The sequence below is a fragment of the Enhydra lutris genome, unplaced genomic scaffold (genome assembly GCF_002288905.1).
Source record: "Enhydra lutris kenyoni isolate GAN:26980312 unplaced genomic scaffold, ASM228890v2 scaffoldscaffold64, whole genome shotgun sequence".
Classification (NCBI taxonomy): Eukaryota; Metazoa; Chordata; class Mammalia; order Carnivora; family Mustelidae; genus Enhydra; species Enhydra lutris.
Window position 1 is genome coordinate 8,843,949 of NW_019154148.1, and position 20,181 is coordinate 8,864,129.

At 52.8% G+C, this 20,181-nt stretch overlaps 1 protein-coding gene across 1 annotated transcript in view; it reads right to left on the reverse strand.

Moving 5' to 3' along the window:
* Window positions 1–3,952: 3,952 nt before the first annotated feature.
* The window catches only part of LOC111158907 (RasGEF domain family member 1C), a 35,780-nt gene continuing 19,551 nt past the window's right edge, over window positions 3,953–20,181 (reverse strand). Inside the window, exons 7-14 of the mRNA XM_022521231.1 lie at window positions 18,593–18,682; window positions 16,898–17,000; window positions 16,339–16,418; window positions 16,160–16,255; window positions 11,544–11,639; window positions 9,664–9,787; window positions 4,477–4,549; window positions 3,953–3,999 (exon numbers count right to left, since the gene is read on the reverse strand). Of these exons, the coding sequence (XP_022376939.1) occupies window positions 3,975–3,999; window positions 4,477–4,549; window positions 9,664–9,787; window positions 11,544–11,639; window positions 16,160–16,255; window positions 16,339–16,418; window positions 16,898–17,000; window positions 18,593–18,682 (687 nt within the window). The 3' untranslated portion in view covers window positions 3,953–3,974. The remainder of the gene's footprint in view (window positions 4,000–4,476; window positions 4,550–9,663; window positions 9,788–11,543; window positions 11,640–16,159; window positions 16,256–16,338; window positions 16,419–16,897; window positions 17,001–18,592; window positions 18,683–20,181) is intronic.

Sequence of the window (20,181 nt, forward strand, 5' to 3'; positions counted from 1 at the left end):
TCCCTTCCTCCACCTTTTGTGCTCTTCCGGCCTCCAAAGGACGGGATGAGGCCTACGCACGCTGGGGAGGGCGATCTACCTTACCCGGTCTACTGATTCAAATGGGAATCCGGAAACCCCCTCACACACACACTCGGAATCATGTTCACTCAAATATCTGGACACTCTACGGCCTTGTCAAATTGACAGATCGGATTAACCATGACATCCCTCCCAAAAATTCTTCAGTGCCTGCCCCCCGGCCCGCTAGCTCCCGGAGCCTGCAGTATAAACCTCAGTTTCCTTGGTCGGCCCTATGGGGTCATTCACCATCTGGCCTGCCATTGCTCTCCACCCCAGACATTCTGGATTTCAGCTCCCTCCTCTTTGCCGAATCGTTGCTCTCCTAGCTTGTCCCCTTCCTTGGTGAAGGCCCACTGGTCGGTAGTGAGGGTTCTTGCTGGTGCCTCAGGTCCATGCATCTCCACTAAATCTTCCCACCTCTCTGGTCCTGCCTGGAGGCCCAGGGCGGGAAGCCAGAGGAAGACAGTGGCAGGCATCCCGCTCGGCCATGGGCAAGGCCACAGTTTTGGCCAAGAGGTACGCTGTGCGTGGGTTTCCAGGTCTTCCTATTGGATCTGTCTCCTGGTCCAGGGCCCCAGGGCTCCTCCTTGAGTCCCGGGGAGTGGAAATCAGTGAAGATGTGAGGCAGATGGACGGGAACCTCATAACATGCATGAGAGAGGGTGGCATGATGGCACAGGTGAGGCCTGCTGTCTTCTGCTGCCAGGGACGAGGCATGGCTTCACCCCACAGGGCCCATGGAGGGTAGCTGGAGGCAGCAGGTTTCTTCTGGAGTATGTATGAGACACCACAGGGCACTCCCGAATGGCGGGCCACTGCGGGGGCACAGACCCTCCACAAAAGGCAGGGGCAGGAGTAGAGGAAAGCTATGTGTCACCGCGTCTGTGTTTGCTGGAAGACCAGGAGGCCAGCTACAGTTCCCTTGTCCCCCTGGCTTCTCCACACCCTCAGGAGGGAGCTCTGGGGGCTGGTGGATTCTGGAAGGCGCAGGCGGCGTCCCTGTGAGCTGAGTGTCCAGGGGCAGTGGCTTTGCCTTCCTGAGTCTCTGTTTTGTCACTTGCCAAATGGGACGGTGACAGCCTCTACCCCATGGGGTTTGTGAGGCTGCGTGTAAAGCTCCAGGCTTGGGGCTCGGCATGGGTGACCGAGTTTCAGGGGCAAACGGGGCTTCCAGCCGAGGCACTCCCTGACTCCAGCTCTGGGCTGAGCTTTTCAGCTTCTTGCTTCCTTGGTCCCTCAATGGCTGTGTCAGCAGCTGAGAATTAGAGCCTGGGGCATTGCTTGGGGGGTGCCCCTTCCTCAAGAATCTCCTATGAGGCCTATAGTGCTGGGGGTCCTACCCTGGAGGCTGCTAGGTGGGATGACCAGGCTTCTGCAGAGGCCCGGATGTGGCTAGGTTGCTGGGATAAATCTCAGGTCATGATGGAGATGCCCTCGCTTCAGGAACTGTGGGGGGCAGGGAATGGTGGGGTACGTCTCCAGTGATACGCCATATGGGGTCAGGGGTCTCAGCAGACCCATGCATCACCCATGGGAGAATGAATTATTTCTGAAATGCCAGCTAGGCCGACAAAACCCAGTCAGGGATGTCTTCTTGTCCCCCCTCTACTCCTCCACCCACTTTTCCCTCTCTGGAGGGCTTGGAGGAAAAGCACGAAAAGAGACCACAGCCAGGACCTCTCCTTGGCCTCCTGGGCACAGTGCGACCACTGGGTGCCCTGGGGCCCCAAGGCCCCGATGTCTGCCTCATGGCTGAGCTGGGCTGTGTGTCGGGGGTCCGTGTCACCTGGGCCTGGGCCGAGCCTCCCGTACATCAGTCTTGGCACCACCTAGGCTGCTGACCCTCACCCTGGTGCAGCACCCCCCTCCAGAGCCCCCCCTGGGTCATGGAATCCAGCTGTTAGGACTGAGGCCAGGTCAGCAGAAGGACAAAGCGGCCTCTGCCGGGAAGGGCCATGCGTGCAGGGGTGTGACGGAGGAATTGCGTGGCCATCAGCAGGGCGCCATCCCTGTTGGGGCTCTGAGGCTGCACCTGGCAAAGGGACCAATCCTCACCTGGGGGGCCAACAGGCAGGAGTCCGAGAGAAGGCCCTCCTCATGGCTGCCTTGGGGCGTCGACCCAACCACTGCTCAGATTAAGTGGAGAGCAGGTTCAAGGGCCCCTGGGTGAACTTGAACACAAACACTCAGCCAGAGCGCCTTCGTGGGGGCTCATCAGGGGCTGCCTCCCCCTCACCTGTGCAGCAGGGGTTGGGGGTCAGTCCCAGACTCCCTGCCATCCTGTCTAGCCCCACTCTGCAGAGCCACTGAGGGGCTGGAGGGAGTAGGCTTGGAGACGGGGTTGGGGGTGCGTGTCAGGAGTCCCTCCCCGGAGACCGCCCTTCTGACTGGATTGACAAAGTGGGGAAAAGCATGCCAGGCAGTGGGAATAGCATGGACAAGGCCACAGAAGCCGGAAACAGAGAACGGTTTCCTCGGGGGCCCAGCAGGAGCTAGGTGTAGCCTACGGCAGGGTGGGAGCCCGAGTCTGGCTGGAGTCCAGTCCCTACTCCCCCTCTCTGGGGTCTCAGATGCAAAGAGGGTGGGCTGGTCCTGCTCAACCAGAACGTTCTCCTGCCTTCTGGAGCCTTGCCGAGGTCCTGGGTGCACTGGGCACAATTCCCCTAGTCAGAGGAGGCACCAGAAGTGTTGGCTGCTCTGTCTTTGCCTGTCCCTCATATGGGTCCCAAGTCCATGCCACCAGGACAGCCATGTCCGGCACTGAGGGGGGCCCAGGCACTGACCGGGGTGGGTCAGTGTACCCCAACATGCACACCCCCCTCTCCGCAGCAGGTCCTGACCAGGTGGGGGTGCACATCATACTCCCTGCCTTCCTGACCGGGGACCTGGTCCCTTGCTTAGGTGCGGGCTCAGCAGCTGCACTGCCCGTCCCCTTCCTGGCACAGAAACCTGACTCAGGGTGCGATGGTCTGGGGGCAGGGGGAGCCCAAGGAGAGGAGCCCCATGGAGGGCTCCTCAGCCCCACCCCACTCAACCCCAGTAAGAGAGGTGTCTGGCCACATGTAGGCCTGTGCGTGTCTGTTTCCCAGGCCCTGTCAGCCCAACTTGGGATCTATGGAGTGGAAATGGCCACCACATCCCTCTGCTGACCCGAGGCTGCAGCATCCCCAGGCCTGAGCTGGGAGACCGTCCTGCATCCCAGCAGAAGCCGATCCCAGGCCCACGAGTGAGCGGCCGTGTGGACATGGATACGCAAGGTGGACGCACGTGTTTATACCAACTCTGAATTTTACAATGTACTGTACATGTTGTCATTTTTGTGACTCAGATTTGTCCTGTGACCAGTGTCACAGCCGTCACCAGAAAGCTGTCCCCTGATACCAGCAGGATCCGGAAAGGGGGTGAATTGAGCTGCAGAGCCCATCTTGGGGGACAGGGTTGGGTCCATCAGCAGAACGACAGGGGCCACTGGCATGGTGCCTGCTGCAGATGTGGGGGCTCCCAGGCCACCTGGGGACAGACGGGGGGGTCAGCCTCCGTGGCACTCATCACCCAGGGAGAGTGACACCGCAGTCACCCACCATGCTGGGGCAGGGCCACGTCCTTGTTCTTGATGGACAGACTGGCCAGCAATGTGACCCCCACCATCCCAAAGGCAGAGCCCCCCAGGCTTGTGCTCCCCGCAGGTCAGGAGGCCCTGGGCCCTGCCCAGGGCTGAAGTTCCACGGAAGGTGGAGAAAGGTCTCCCGTGCTGTGTGGTTGTCGGGGCGGGCGCCAGCCCACAGGGTCACGGTTTACAAAGCAGTGAGGTGCCAACACCTCTGTTTTCTGCCGGGCCCGCTGCCACAGGGCTTTGGAAGGCTTCTGCTGACTTCCTCCTCTCCTCCTCCTCTTCCTCCTCCTCCTGCTTCTCACGTTTTCCCCAAAATAGAAGACCTGCAGATTTAAATATGCCCAGGGTGAGGACTGTACTTTGCCGGCTAGGCAGGAGACTCCCGCCCCAGAGGGGCTCCGTACACCCCTCTTTTGGCTCAGTCACCAGAGCCCACAACCTGGGGTCCACGCCAGCCTCCACTCGGCTACATCTGCAGGCTGAACAAGCAGGAGGGGCTGCCTCACGTTCTGCCAAAAGACAGGAGGTTCCTGGGCCTGGACACACGACCTGACACCCCCTAGGGACAGCCTCCAGCCATGGGCGTGGGGCATGTGTGGTCTGCAATCCCAGCCTCCCTCCCACTTACAGCACTTGAGTTCTGCCCCCACCCACCCCTAAGAGCCTGGCCTGACGTACCCCCCTCCCTGTGGACCTGGGGACCCACAAAGCCCCTGGGCCCTGGCCTGGCCCCAAGCACCCAACCGTCTCCTCCACACACCCCAGCCCGTCCCCACTACCGTCTTGGCTCACAGACTCACCTTAGAGATTTCCACCTCTCTTTTTCTGTTTGGTTCTCTGGGCTCTCACTTTCATAAGAGGCCAAATAAAGACCTAGTCAGGAAGTGAGGGGAAATTACACAGTTATGGTCGGTGATAAAATCCTGCTCTACACCCAAAGTCTGACCTGCTTTTGGTTCCTAAATTAAGCTAGCTGGGAGGGAATTTGTAGACTCCCATGCTGGCGTAGGAACCGATTACTACAGAGAGGTCAGTGTACCCTTCCCCTCGTTTCTCCCCACGGGAACCACTTGCAAAATTATGGCACGGGACCACTTGTGGGATGATAACGTTGTCAATCCCTGGGGATATCTGCATGGGTCTATTCTTCGGTTCTCTATTCTATCCCATCGATCCATGAACCTCCATCTCACCAATACCACATGGCCTTGAGGACGTTAGCTGTATTATATCAGCTTCACTACTGGGCAGAGCGATCCCTTCCATTTTATTCTTCCTTTTCAAAATTGTTGCAGCTTTTCTAGCACCTTTGTCTTTCCATATACATTTTAGATCAGTTGTGCCTTTATCCCCAGAAAAATCCTGTCGGGATTTTGATAAGAAACACGCCAAATCAATCCTTAAATCTGGGGAGGAGAATTAGTGTCTTTGCTATGTGAGCTTTCCCATTCGTGAACATCCGGTCTCTCCCTTTATAAATAATAATTAAAATAAATAAATAAATAAATAAATAAATAAAAATAAATAATAATCCCTTTGATTTCCGTCATCAACACTGTGCAGTTTTTGGCATACAAGCCTTGAACATATTTTGTTAGATTTACACCTGAGTATTTCTTGTTTTGGAGTGATTATATTGAGTGATGGGATTCTATTTTTAATTTCAGTGCCTACATATTCATTGTTCATATGTTACTGATATATGTTCATATATACATTTCATTGTTAGAATAGAAATACAATAGGTTTTTGCATCTTTATCTTGTATTCTTCAACTTGTGCTGGGGCACCTGGGTGGCTCAGAGGGTTAAAGCCTCTGCCTTTGGCTCAGGTCATGATCCCAGGGTCCTGGGATCAAGCCCTGCATCAGGCTCTCTGCTCAGCGGGAAGCCTGCTTCCCTTCCTCTCTCTCTCTGCCTGCCTCTCTGCCTACTTGTGATCTCTGTCTGTCAAATAAATAAATAAAAATCTTAAAAAAAATTAAACAACAACAACAAAAAAACTCATGCTGAACCTGCTTAATTCTAGGAGTTTTGCAGATTCCTTGGGACTTTTTACATTTTCTGTAAATAGGGACAGTATTAATTCTTCCTTTCTGACCTGTATTTTCTTTTCTTGCCTTACTGCATGGATTAGATCTCCATTACTTTCTTGAATAAAAGTGGTGAGAGTAGATATTCTTGCCTTGTTACTGATCTTAATGAGAAAGCATTCAGTATTTCACCATTAAATATGTAAGTGGAAATGTTTTTGTAGATGCAATGTATCAAGTTGATAAATTGCCCTCTACTCTTATTTTTCTGAGAGTTTTTCCCATACAGGGGTGTTGAAATTTGTCAAATGCTTTTCCTATATCAATTGATATAATCAAGTGATTTTTCTCCTTTAGCCTGTTAATATGGTAGATCACACTGATTGATTTTTAAATATTGGGGGCGCCTGGGTGGCTCAGTGGGTTAAAGCCCCTGCCTTTGGCTCACGTCATGATCCCAGGGTCCTGGGATCGAGCCCCGCATCGGGCTCTCTGCTCGGTGGGGAGCCTGCTTCCTCCTCTCTCTCTGCCTGCCTCTGCCTACTTGTGATCTCTCTCTCTGTCAAATAAAAAAAATAAAATGTTAAAAAAAATAAAAAATAAATAAATAAATATTGAACAGCTTTGTATCTCTGGAATAAACTCACTTGGTAATGGTATATAATTATGTTTTGGTATTGCCAAATTCTATTTGCTAAATTTTGTTAAGAAATTTTTTGCATCTATATTCACAAGGGATCTTGGTCTTTACTTTCTTCCTTTTTTTACTGTTTTTGGTTTTGGTATCAGGGTAATACTGGCTTCATAAAATGAATTGGGAAGTCCCTTCCTCTTCTATCTTTTGAAAAAGATTGTGCAGAATCAGTATTAAGTCTTCCTTAAATGTTTAATAGAATTCTCTAGTTTAACCATCCAAAGTCAGAGATTTCATTATTGGGTTGTTTTAGAATTACAGATGTGAGTTCCTTAATGATCACAGGGCTATTCAAATGATCTACTTTGTGTCAAGTTTGTTGTAGTTTGTGTTTTTTAAGGAACTGGACCATTTCATCCAAATTGTCAAATTAATGTTTGTAGAGTTCATAATATTTCCTTATTAGCTTTTCAATATTGGCAGAGTCTGTAGTGATATTCTCCATTTCAGTCTTGATATTAGCAATGTCTGTCTTCTATTTTTAATTTGTCAAGAGGTTCTTTGCTGGAGGATAGCAATGTTACAGTTCTTTTCAAAGGAGCAGCTTCCTGCAGGCTACCAGAACAGTTTTTAGAATTCCATATTGAATTATCTGAAGTAAATTCCCAAAGGATATTACCACTGGCTATGGAATTCTGGGTTGGCAGTTATTTTCTTGCAGCCCTTGAAAACTATGCCCCTGACTCTGGCCATTGTAGTTTCTGATGAGAAATCTAATGTCATCCAAATCGTTTTGCCCCATAGGTAAAGTGTCATTTTCCTCTCAGTGCTTTCAAAATTTCTTTTTCATTGGTTTTCAGAAATTTGACTATGATATGTATCCTGGTGTGGGTTTCTTTGTATTTATTCTCTTTGGGATTCATTAAGCTTCCTCAATCTGTAGGTTTATACATTTTCCAAATCTGAGAACTTTCCAGCCATTACTTCTTGGATGATCTTTTTTTTTTCAACCCTGCCTGTTTTGTCCCCTTCCTTCCCAGACTCTGATGACAAGAGTGTTAGATCTTTTGTTGTAATCCCACAGGTCCCTGAAGCTCTGTTGTTCAGAACATATAATTTCTATTGTTCCATCTCATCAGTTCTTTCCTTTGTCCTCTCCATTCTGCTTTTGAGCCCACCCACTTAAGTTTTTTGTTCATTATTGTATTTTTCAGTTCTATAATTTCCACTTGGTTTTTCCTTATATCTTCAGTTTTTTTTGCTGATACTTTCTATATTATCATTTATTTCAAGGAGCCTCAAGGCTGACTGGATTGCTAGGTGGGTCCTGCCAGGGGGAGCCTGGAGCAGAGCGCAGGACAAGATTTCTGTCAGAGGCTGTGACTGACCTATTTGGGGCTTAACCCAGCTTAGGTCCCTTCTGTTGCTTTCTCCACTTTTTTTCAGTGGGGGAGGGAGAGGAGGAATGAAGTGTCACTGGAAGGTACTCCTTTCTAAGAACACTCCAGAAAGGCCAGGGTTTGTATGTCCATAGCCAAATCACTGCCTTGCACACAGCAGGCTCTCTAGAGATACTGTTGGCTAAAGGAGGGAATGAAATGCCCTTCTGTCACTCCTCTCCCTCTTCCTAATGTCTTCCCCTCCCTTCTGTCACTCCTCACCCCACTCCTAATAGGTCTTTGACACATTTTATTGCCCAACTTCTATTGGCTAACAACAGCAATCATCCCAATGTTGTAGACTGCATAATAGTTCTCAGAGATATGGATCCTAATCCTTGGGACCTGTGAATATTTACCTCCCATGGCCAAAAGGGACTCTGCAGATGGGATTAATTTAAGGATCTGGAGGTGGAGGAATTATTCTGGATTATCCAGAAGGGCCCTAAATGCCACTGCAAGTGTCTAAGAGGGAGACAGAGGGAGACTTGACCACAGGAGGGCAGATGTTGTCATGGTGGAAGCAGAGGTTGGAATGAGTTGCTTTGAAGGTGGAGGAGGGGGTGATGAACCAAGGAATATGGGCGGTCACTAGAAGTCCTAACATGCCAGGAAACAACCCTCCCCTTAGAGCCTCCAGAAATAACCAGTTCTGCTGACACCCTGAGATCAGCCCAGAGGAACCAATTTTGGACTATAGCCTCCATAAGTGAAAGAGGATAAATGAGAATTATTCTAAGCTACCCTGTTTGTGGTGATTTGTTACGGGCCCAGTAGAAAACGAACACAACTAGTATCAATTGAGTGTTGTCCTATGAACTTTGCTTGTGCCAACTCAAGTAATTCTCACAGCAGCCTAGGAAGCAGGTCCTCTCATTACCCCACTTTGTAGATGCAGGTGAGGCTTAGAGAGGGTGAGGCACTTGCCCCAGGGTCACACAACTTGCTGGGGTGGGAGCAGCTCAGGCTGCAGGGCTTCCAGTTATGGGTGAGACCCTTCTAAAAAGTTACTAGCTCTAAAACATACAAAATAAAATGGCAAATTCAAAAGTATTAACAATTAAAAGCAAGATCATTAAAGTAATCCTTTCCCTCAGTCTTTCTTTCTGGCAGAAAACGTTCTCCTTAGCACGAGTGTGGAATCCCTTCATAAAACACTTGCTGTGAAGAGGAGCCAGGCCTCCTTTGTGCTGAGCAGGACCTCCCAGGGTGGGCTGAGGGTCTTGGAGCCAGAAAGCAGCTAACCATGGGGCCACACCACCTCCACTGGGATGATCAACTCAAGCCTGGTGACCACTTGCTTCCAGCACTTTCTCTTCCTGAAGGAGGGGGCTCCTGGAGTATGCTTGCTTAGCAAATTCATAAGCAAATTTGTCACATTTGATAACTGATCAGATGGGAATACTGATTTACTGGAGGGGACAGACATGAATGGCACTTTGGAGAAAAGACGCCTGATATCATTCTATGTGTGCGTACACACACATACCCAGCTGTGGAAGGACCCACAGTGAGCTCGCTTTCTTTGTGTGAGCACTGGGAGGGGAGTTCTCATCATTGTGCCAACTTTACCCATGAGGAAAGTGGGTCAGAGAGATGGTTTACATTTATGATGCCCAACAGCATCCATACCGTGTCCAAGAGGAAGCCTGGCCCTGGGGACCCTTGAGGTCCCAACCTGCAGCTCCTTGCACCCTGTCTTGTGCTCTGGGGGTGGCAACCATCCAGCCAGGGGATGCAGCCTTCTCTGCTCCCTCTCAAATCCAGAAAACATAGGTACGGTGCATTCTGCTCAGAGCAAGGGCTCCAAGTGGAGACATGGCAAAGAGACCACCCAAGAGTCCCAAAGCTGGGGGTGACAGAGGCCATGGGACCACCTTACCATCCTCGCTGAAGATGGGAGCGGTATGCAGGTAGTGGGTGATGCTGGGGTCTTGCTCAAAAGGACACTCCACTTGTTTCCATGTGATGAACTCTCCAACCTGCTTGGCCAGCTCCAGAAATTTCTGCCAGGGTCACAGAGACACAGAATGGGAACCCCCTCCCCAGTGCCTGGAGGTCACCTGTGAGAGGGGGCCAGCCCCACTCATCTTTCCTAAGGAGGCCCACCTTTGGGAAGGGCAGGGCGAAGCATTCCCATTGGGAATGCTGAGTGTTTCCTATGTCTCTTCATTCCCTCTGAGGAATATCAGGAGCGAGCATCTAGGACTCATCATCAGCAGGCAGTGCATTCAGCTAGACCTGAATATTACTCTATTTTCCTTCTACTTATGTTTGTGATCATTCCTACAGGTTTGTTTATTTAGAGAATGATGCAAATAAATGTACTTAAATGTATTTAAAGAAGATTTAAGTAAACCCATTTAAGTAGGATTTTTATTTCAGTAAAACTTAAGTAAATTTATTTAAACTATAAAGAACTACAGTTAACTTAAAGTAGGATTTCAAATAAATAGCAGCACCAAGTCATAACTGGGTGGAAACCATCCTTGGGGGCATCCTTTGGTCAGTCCTGGCAGCTGACTCCAGCCCCCACAGCCCATGCCCCAAATCTGGGGCCACATGACCACCTATCCCTCAGCCTCGGTTCTGAGGACCAATTCAAGGAGGGCCCAATACCAGGCTTCTCACACCAAGTATGTGCAACCTCTTGGGGACAGTGCAATCCCAGGCCCCTGCAGTCTCCCTCAAGCCCAGCCCAGTGGAGTGTCACTCCACGTCACCTCCAGCCCGGACTGCCCCAGGGATGTAGTGCCTGGGCAGCCCTCATGGGGAACCAGGCCTGCATGCGGCATGGGAAGGTCTGCTGGCGGGTCTGTCTGTGTGAGGCCCCATAGCACATGCAGCTCCAGGCCAAAAGGCCCAGGCATTGGATGGGGCCACACTGGCAAAGGACAGTGGCAGGGCAGCTGGGATTGAAGCCCCACTTTATGGAGGGAGAGACTGAGGCCCAGAGAGACCAAGGGACCAGCCCAGAACCTGATTGCCCCATGGTGTTGGGGGCTGGGTGCACCAGCCCTCCTGAGGGAGAAGAGTCTTGTCCTTCCTGAGGACTGGTGGGTGCCACTGTCGCATGGCACGCTTCGTCTGACTCAGTGACCGCTTGCTATTGCTGCCCAGTGCTCTCAGGCTCCCGGGCCTTGGCCCCATCATGCCTAGCCCACCAGCCACTCCAAGACATGTGTGCCGGGTGGTCCCATGTGGGAGGTCAGCCTGACTTTGCTTGGACTTTGCTTGGGAGCTTTGCTAGGGGACTGTGAGGAATGCCTAGCCCACTGAGCACAGGTCACAGAGGCCTCCCTCTGTCTGGGTGGTCAAGGGGGGGACTCTTGGAGGAGGGGACACTTGAGAACTTGAGCTGATGGCAGTTGAGTGCCTTCAGAGGGAATAGAAATCCTTCTTCCCCTCTGCCTGCTCTGCCTGACCACATCCTCTGGGGTTTAGGGCCCCTGCTTTGGGAGGTCTCCACTGACCCAAGCATGCCCTGTGTCCCATCCCAGCACCTTGCCCCATGTCACTGTGGGTCTCTGGGGCTTTTTCCTAGCCTGGTGCTCTTCAAGGGCTGAAAATGAGTCTGCCTCACCTGTGGGTGGGCAGTGGGGGATCAGTCAGCCTCGTCTCCTCCTATGGAAGGGGTGGGGTCGGGGGGAACCTGATAATTCCGCCCTGGTGTCTTATAAACTGCAGTACTCTGCCTCGAATCCCCATTAGTCCAGCGTTCCTGTCCTGGGGGCTTTGACCGTCCAGGCCCCCGGACCCTACCTCAAAGTTGACGTGTCCATTGGGGAGGCGGTTGGCGCAGCCCTCGTTCAGGAAGTAGATGTCTTTGATGAGCAGGCTGAAGAAGGGAATGACGATCTGGAAGGGGGAGGGTGCTGATCAGCCCTCAGTCAGCAGGGGCCGGACTGTTTCCTCCCAGGCCCCATCAGACTCCAGCACTCATTGAGCGCCTACTGTATATGGTGCCATTCTCCCTGTGTTGGGGCTGGGTGAAAGACACACGGTCTCAATGCTCCTTGAACGTTTATTCCACTGTCTGCCGGGAGAAGCTGTGGCAGTTTGTCCCCACAATGCAGGGATCCACAGACCTAGGCCTCCTGGTTCAAGTGCTCTAGGAGGAACACAGGTGTGTGCTGAGCCCGCCATTAAGTACACATGGGATGGGAATCAGCTGTCGCACAATTCTGTGGCCTACTTTTCAAAATCTATATTTAATGATCTGTCATTTTATGCCTGATGCTGGAGATCCGATCCTGCCGTATCCCTGCTCCAGGGCCTGAGGGGACTGGCTTCTGTGCTCCACCGGAGAAGGGCGGGTGTCTGTGTGCCTTGCTTCTCCCTCCCTGCTCTGCGTAAGCCCACGGCTGACCCTCAGAGAAGGGACGCTCACTGCCCACGGCTCAGACAGCCCTCGGGGAGCTGGCCAGGTGAACACTGCTGCTGCGGGTTGAACTGCGGCCCCCAAAAAAGATATATTCCAAACCTAAGCCCCAGTGCCTATGCACAGGACCTTATTTGGAGATGGTCTCTGCAGATGACGTTGAGCTAAGATGAGGTCACACTGGGCGTGATGTGCTCTACTCTAGTGACTGAGGTCCTTGAGAAAAGAGGGCAATTTGGGCACACGCAGCAAAGAGAGCCATGTGAAGACAGGCAGAGGCAGGCGGGGGTGACCGGCCACTGGCAGAGGAATGCCTGGGGCCATCAGAAGCTGGAAGGGCAAGCAAACATCCACCCTTTGGAGGGAGCATGGCCCTGACAACTTTGATTTTGGCATCTGGCCTCCAGAATGGGGAGATAATACACTTCTGTTGTTCCAAGCCACCTAGTTGGTGTGCTTTGTATGTCGGCTCCACGGGACTAAAACACCTGCTCAGCCCTTGGGCTCCAGAGCTACTCACCTCCTGCCAGGCCAGCCAGGAGCGGCCTCCAGCCCATCGCCCCTGGGACCAGGCACTGGGCCCTGACGTTTCTGGCTCTCCCTCCCCCCGCCATCCAAGTCAACAAGGGCTTTGAGGTGAGGGCCTGGGCATGACCACATGGCACAGTACAGGAGCAGGGAGGACGGCTCAGTGGGGCAGAGGGGATGGGAAACTGAGACCCACAGAGTGGCAAGGCCTAGCCCAAAGTCAGGGGCTGGCACTAGAGCCAGATTCAGTGGGGAGACCAGCTGCCTGGTTGGTCCAGGACTGAGGGGGTTCCTGAGGGCAGTTTCAGTGCTCAAACTGGAACAGTCCCAGGGAGACCAGGACACACTATTTGCCCTGCATGTATGTCAATGGCACAGACAGTAGCTCGGGTCTTCACTCTGCCAGGTGCTGGGGCTTGGGAAAGTGGGGAGTGTCAGACACATCCAGTACAGCGGGAGACAGTCCCAGGACCCACCTACAAAATGAGCCTCAGCGGGGAAGTCTTTGCCACCCACACCTGGGTGTAGTCCCCCTCTGTGCTGCTCAGGAGGCCTCCCCTCACGCCCTTGTCATGGGGCATTGGTGGTGGGCCTGAGGGCGGCACTGTGCCAAATATTACATGCACGGGGATCAGAGTTTCATTCCCAGGAAGTTCCATGAAGCAGGGCTCTGTTAGCCCCCATTACGGATAAGAAGCCAATACCCAGAGAGGTTAAGCCACTCACATATGCTCACACAGCAGTAAGAAGCAGAGGACCCTGGTGGCTTGGTTCCACAGTCCCTGTCCTGTGGGCTTCCTCACCGTGCCTGGAGGGAGGGTGGTCTCTGTGCATCTCCCCCACCCCCACCACTGGCATTAAACCCCAGGCCCAGGGTTGGTACACGATGGCTGTATTGGCTTGGAAAGGGGACATGGGCCTGGACAGCGAACGGATTAAGGGCAGTGGGACCTGTGGACAGAGACAGCTCCTGGGGGGCCCGGTGCAGGCTTCCTGCATGCTGTGCACTGGGGCTGGTCTTCAGGGGGGTAGTGTTTTCCATGTCTGAGAACCTTTAACCATTTCTGCCTGTCCACGTAGGTCCAGGCTACCATCCTATCAGGCTCTAGCATTCTAGCTGGCAAGACTGTAGCCCGCTGCCCTTGCTTTCTGGAGCTGAGCAGTTCCATCTAGGGGTCATCCAAGAAAGCCTGTGTGGAGTGGGCCCCACCACAGAGATGGGGGGAGAGGAGCAGACAGGAACCAGCCACAGGCAGGAAGAAAGCACAGAATGCCATGACCACTGGAGCCTCCTGGCCTCAAAATTTCAGCTGGGAACTACAAGAACATCTGCAAGCATCCTTGCTCCCCCGGCCCTTTTTTCCTTTTTTCTTTCTTTCCTCCCTCCTTCCCTTCTTTCTCTCCACCCAGCCATCCATCCATCCTCCAATCCCCCACCCATTGGTGAACACCTCCTGTGGGCCCAGCCAATGGTCCATATCTCTTTGGAGGTTAGAGGAGAATGCAGCAAAATGAAATAAACGCACAGCTCCGTAAATCACCCACCTCTAGTCCCTCACCTAAGCCACAGCATCCCCGCACCCCCCGAGCTGGACAGAGGGATTCAGTGTGCAGGAATAGGACATCCCAGTCTGCCCCACAGCCACCTGGCCAGCACAGATGGAAAAAAGGCAGTGCCCCAGCTGATATCCCAGATCAAAGGCTGAAGCCAGCTCTGTACACCCCCACCTGCAGCCCAGCTCCGAGGCCACCTGCCAGCAGCTCTGTGACTGCCATATGGCCCCTGTGCTTTGGGAATGGGAGGCAGCCCAGAGGTGTGCCGGAAAGGCTAAGTCTGATTCCTGGCCCTGCTGCCTACTCGCTGTGTGACTGGACAAGCGAGAGCTCCTCTCCAAGTCTTCTAACCCGAGAAACGGCACTGCCAGACTCTATCAGTAGTCATCAGAATGAAGTGGGGGCGGGGACAGAGTCAAGGGGCCCCCAGGTGGTAGGTGCTCAATAAGGCAAGATCACTGTCCCTGCCACTCTGGACTTCCAGCTTCCTGGCCCCTGGGGGGACAGGCTCGCCGGCCCTGGGGGTTGAGGTCTGGCCTCACTAAAGGCTGCTCCCCAGCATCAGCCGTCCTCAGACCCAGAGCTGCCGAAGGGCTCACAGCCTGAGCAGGAAAGGCCAGCTGCCTAGCATGGGGCCACTAGTGTGGCCAGGGTCTGTGGGCAGCCCCCCTGCTGGGCGGGGGGTTCAAGGGGGCCTGTCTCAGCCTGCTCACCCAGCCTCACCAACCCCTGGTGCCCAACCGATCCAACTGCAGAGTGACTCTGAATTTCAAGAAAAGCAGCTTCTTCTGTTATCCCTCGGGCCGGACACAGGCCTGTGCAAACCACAGCACAAACCTAATTCCACTGACATTCCTGCCAAGAGACCAGGTGGACGAGGGACAGCAAGCCTCAGCGGTTCCTCCCCATGGAAACGACAACTCTAATAGTCAGGGTGGGAAGGGTTCTAAGTAAGAGGCTCACTGCCATCCCAAGGCACGGTTTCTGGGGCGGGAGGCCACCAGAGAATTTGAGAGACAAATAAAATTGACCAGGGTCAGTGAAGGCACCTCCCCCACTCCAAATGCAAATGTAGAACAACAGAGGCTGTGAAAAGGCAGTTTTAGCAAGTGAGAGGCTCGGTTCACTCAGTGCCAAAAATGTGACTGTGATCTAAGGCTCCATTAGTGAAGGTCTTACATTTGGAGTAAGGAGGTGGAAGACACTATGCACTTGGAGACAATGTGATCTGAAACAGAAGGGACTCTGATAAATGAAACTGTTCAGGGACCAAAGAGATCCAAGTGGGGAGGGGGCTGGAGACCGGAGTACAGCAGAGGATCGGGGGCAGGCCTGGGCTGTTGATTTTGAAGGCAGGAAGGGGTATAGGGGTGCTGAAGGACAGGTGGGTAGAAGAGGGAAGGGGGGCCTGGGTGGCTCAGCTAGTAGCTGAGTGTCCGACTTGATTTCAACTCAGGTCATGATCTCAAGGTCATGAGATCGAGCCCCACATTGGGCTCCATGCTCAGCAACGAGTCTGCTTGAGATTCCCTCTCTCTCCCTCTGCCCCTCCCCCTGCCCGTGTGCTCTCTCTCTTAAAGAAAAGTTAAAAAAAAAAAAAGGAAAAGAAAAAGAGGGAGCACCCTCACTCTGCATAGTGCTCCAGGGAGGACAACGCCAGCTCGATAAAGAAGCACTTCCTACCAGTGAGAGCTGCGTGGGTATGGGCTGATCTGTTCTGTGCGGTGGTGAGTCCCCCATATTAGAGGCATGCAAGGAGCATAGTTGTCTATACAGATGCTGCAGAAGGACGGAGGGGGGTGGTGGACCAGGTGAGCTGGGAGTCGGCATCCAGGCTCTCTAATACAGCCCACCTGGGGCCGAGGTGGGGGGGGTTAGGGAGGAGCTCTGAAGGCCGGGCAGGTCTCTGACTTACCTTTTCCCGGCTGCTGTGGGCAGTCAGGGAGCGGTGGGCTGCCCCCCGCAGGGCTGTCCTGTAGTTGCAGAAATTCCCAGTTGGGTCCATCTGGTGCTAGAAGGGACACAAGGAGGCATTGGGGCAGCTGAGTCCCAGGGCTGGCCAGGGCCGGCCGGCAGCCCAGCAGCCTTGCTCACCTCGAGGATGAAGAACTTGGCCGTCTTCACTTTGGCCCAGGTCTTCTTCAGCCTGGAGACGGGGCTCATGTTCATGCCGGCTGGAAGAGGAAGGGTCGAGCTGGGGCAGGGGAGAATCTCCGAGCTGCACCGGTCTGCTTACTCCCTCAGGCAGGGGGTCTGGGGATGGCCCCAGCAGGCCAGCCCCTCTGGCTGCCCCTGATTGAGGCTAAGCCTGCGGCAGACAGCCACATGGGGGGTGGGTGGGTGTTGATGGACACTGTGTCCCGGAGAGCCTGGCTGCTGTGTGCACAGGCTCCTGTTCCCACACCATGACCAGGGTCTGCTTTGGGTCCCCGCTCTCCCTGGATCTGGGGACATATGGCCAAGTCCTCATAAAGTCCCCTGAGGAGGTCAAGCTTGACTCAAAGTGGGGGCCCCTCTCTAGGACCTCTGGGCCCAGCAGCACCTGCCCTGCTCTGAAGAGCACCCTGGCTCGCACCCTGCCCACCCGTGGGTGCCCGCTCCAGCCTCTCTGGGGGCGCTCCCAGCAAGGACCAGGGCCCGCCGGCCTACTCACAGATGATGGCCATCAGAGAGTTGAAGTTGCCAATGTTGAAGCACTCACGGGCCACATCGATGAAGAACTCCACCACCTGGGCCCTCTGCTTCTTCTTGGCTGGCTGGGGACAGAGCAGCCGAGCCTCAGTGGGGACAGTCCCCAGCGCGTCATGGGACCAGTCCCTTGTCACCGTTCTCGCAGCCCTGTGCACGGCCGAGTCGCTTGATGCTGGGGCAGTCTGCAGCCCGAGGGTTCAGGGTCTCAGCACGCCCTGGGCAGGCCCAGCAGAGCCCACATGGGGCGGAGGAGCTGCCTGCCATGCTTGAGACACCAATCTGCCCTCCCTCCAGGTCCAGTTCCAGCACTCTGTCCTTCCTGTCCCCCCGCAGCACCATGCTTGCTCTCCCCATCCTGGGGCCACACACAGACCCAGGCCCTGTCCCCAGAGCAGGCCCTCCCCTGTTTTCTGTTGAATGACTGCGTGATCTCACCCCCAGCTTATAGCCATGTGCTTGGGACTGTGACTTCTCCCACGGCCTCTAACAAACCGTGCCACCCGCTGGGCTGTCTTGTGCTGAGGCACTTCCCAACTCCCCGGAGGGTTCAATCCCGTTCAGTCCAGCTTGGCCCGAGCAAAGCCCCCTCTGGGCTGCCGGGCCAGAGATGGAAATGCAGGGAGAACCCTGGTGTTCTTGCTTGCTTACTTCTGCGTCACACTGGTCTTTACCAAGAAGAGTGAGACACACTGCCCAAGCCCCCTTGGAAAGCCTCCCCACCTGAGGTCCTTCTGTCCTTCCCCGGGAGTCTGCACAGTGACAGCGATGGCCAAGCAAGGAGGGGGGCCAGAGGCCAAGCATTCCAGCTGCTGGTGGCCCTCAGCAAGAAGCACTCCTGAGGCCAAGGCATCGCAGACCAGTTTCTTCTGAGTGGCCCTGCTTCTGCCCCTTTCTCTGTTACTCCAATTTCTATCTCAGCATTTGCTCCCAGAGAGCACCAGTTGGCACTTGTGTTGCCTCCAATCTTTGCTGGATACAAATGGCCCCAGGGCTTCACCCGATGCTGACAGGGGGTTTGGAGGTGGCTCCCTGCCCTCCAAGGAAGAGAAGAGGGCAGACAGGGTCTGGCCCTGAAGGATCATGCCTTGGTGACACGTGCCTCTGTCTCAGTACTGACAAGACATCCTGCTTTCTGGGAGAAGCTGGAGACCTGGGCTTTGCATGTGTAGTCTCCCAATTCTTACAGGTTGGTCCTGCAATGTTGGTCCATTTCTACTCTAAATCCTGAGAGCCAAGCTCGGCATGGCTGCAGGCCAGGCCCCCCAAGGCAGACAGGCACAGATGGAGGGAGCAGAGCCACCTGGCAGAGCAGTAAACCACTTCTCAAACCCTCAGCAAGTGGTCTCTGATGTCCCATGCTGGAGTCCAGTGGATCCGTGCCAGGCTCTGCCCAGAGGGAAAGGTCACTGCAGGCAAGCTGGGTGACACCGGCTATCCCAGAGAGGTGTCCAGCTTCATCCTGGCCTTGGACACCAACAGGCTTAAGATACCCTTCTGATTCCCTCCCAGGTGGGTCCCCCCAACCCCTGTCACCTCGGGCTATGCTAGGTCATGTCCCCGGCCACCTTGGGCTACCCTGGCCACCTTGGGCTATGCTAGGTCATGTCCCCTGCCACCCTGGGCTATGCTGGGTCATGCCCCCCAGCTTTCAACGCACCATGCAGATCTCAGTCGCCACGAGGTAGCACAGTCTGTTGAACCATTTCACGTAAGCCTCCAGATTGTTGGTCTTGTCACTGAAACAAGGCTGGGAAAGACACAAGGACCACACTCAGCCTTGCTGTCAATAACTTTTGGAACATTAAGTCAGTTCATTGATCATTCTCATAGATCATCAGGAAAATGCTGGGACCTCAAAACTATCCACAAATACCCATGATTTGATGTTTATCCTTCAGGTCTTTTTCCTATACATTCAAAGATGTAATTTCATATGATATATATATATATGTAAGTATGTATGTAAATACACACCTCCCAACACAGCTGATTGTCACTATTCATGGATTCTGTATTTGTGAATCTGTCCGCTTCCTCAAAATACATTTGTAACCCCAAATCATTACTCATGTCTCTTTCACTGTCATTCATGGTGCAGAGTGGCGTGTCCCCCAGAGTCACAGAGCCTGTGTGTTCCCAGATGAGGCTGAGCTAAGTGACAATGTGCCTTCTTGTTTCAGCTCCTGTACTATGAACAACTGTCCTTTTTTGGTGGTCTATTCAGTGTGATGGTGGGTTCCCTGCTTAAAGCGGCTCCAAGCACAGTGCTATAGTTCCTAAGCACACGACAGCTGTGATGGGCCCTGAGGAGAAAAATGTGTTAGATAAGCCGCACCTACACATGAGTCATGGCACTGCTGGCTATGAGTTCAATGTCACTGGAAGAACAAGGTATATTAAATAAGGTGTCTTTGAGCCAAAACACATACAGTGCAAGGCTATGTAAGGACTGGCAGATGCAAGTGTGGTTGGGAGGCTTACAAGGAACCTAAGTCTGTATTTCCGTATTCACATACGGAGCAGTGGTATTTGCTAATTCCGTGTTCATGATGACATCATGGGATATAATCAATTCCCATAGGTAATGACAGTCAACTGTATGTGTGTATCCTTCTATCTGAATATAACCATATATCAGGAACCATTTCCTATGCCATAAAATAGCCTTTGGATATCTAATTTTTCAATTGATGTAGATATTCAACTGCATAAATGTATGAGAGTTTAAAAGGTTAAACCTAACTTAAATATCTACATTGAAATTGCAAGTGTGACCTTCAATACGTAGAGGGGAAGATGGAATGGGGGGATCCACTAATCTGAAAAAGTAAAGGAAGGAAAGGAAAGGACAGGGCAGGGGCAGGAAGACAAGCAAAGGCCCTACACAGAAGGTGGTAAAACCTAATCCAGGTACGTTGGTGATTATAATTGCTGTAATTTTAAAACTCTCTCAAAATAACTTATTACACTGTACTCACCCTTCTCCCTATGATGATGTGAGAAACTCATCATAAATTTATGATGTAAATTTAAAACTCCAGCTACTTGCCATTTTCAAGTGGCTTGCCCCAAACCCAAAGATATATAGGTAAAAACATTGAAATATATATATGATGAATATATGAGTATATTCATAGCTGTACGAATATTAGACAAAATAGATTTTTAAGGGGAAAAAAAGACTCTAAGGCAAAAGGCATCAGAGGAGATTCAAGGGGAACCACATAATGATAAAAGGTTTAATTA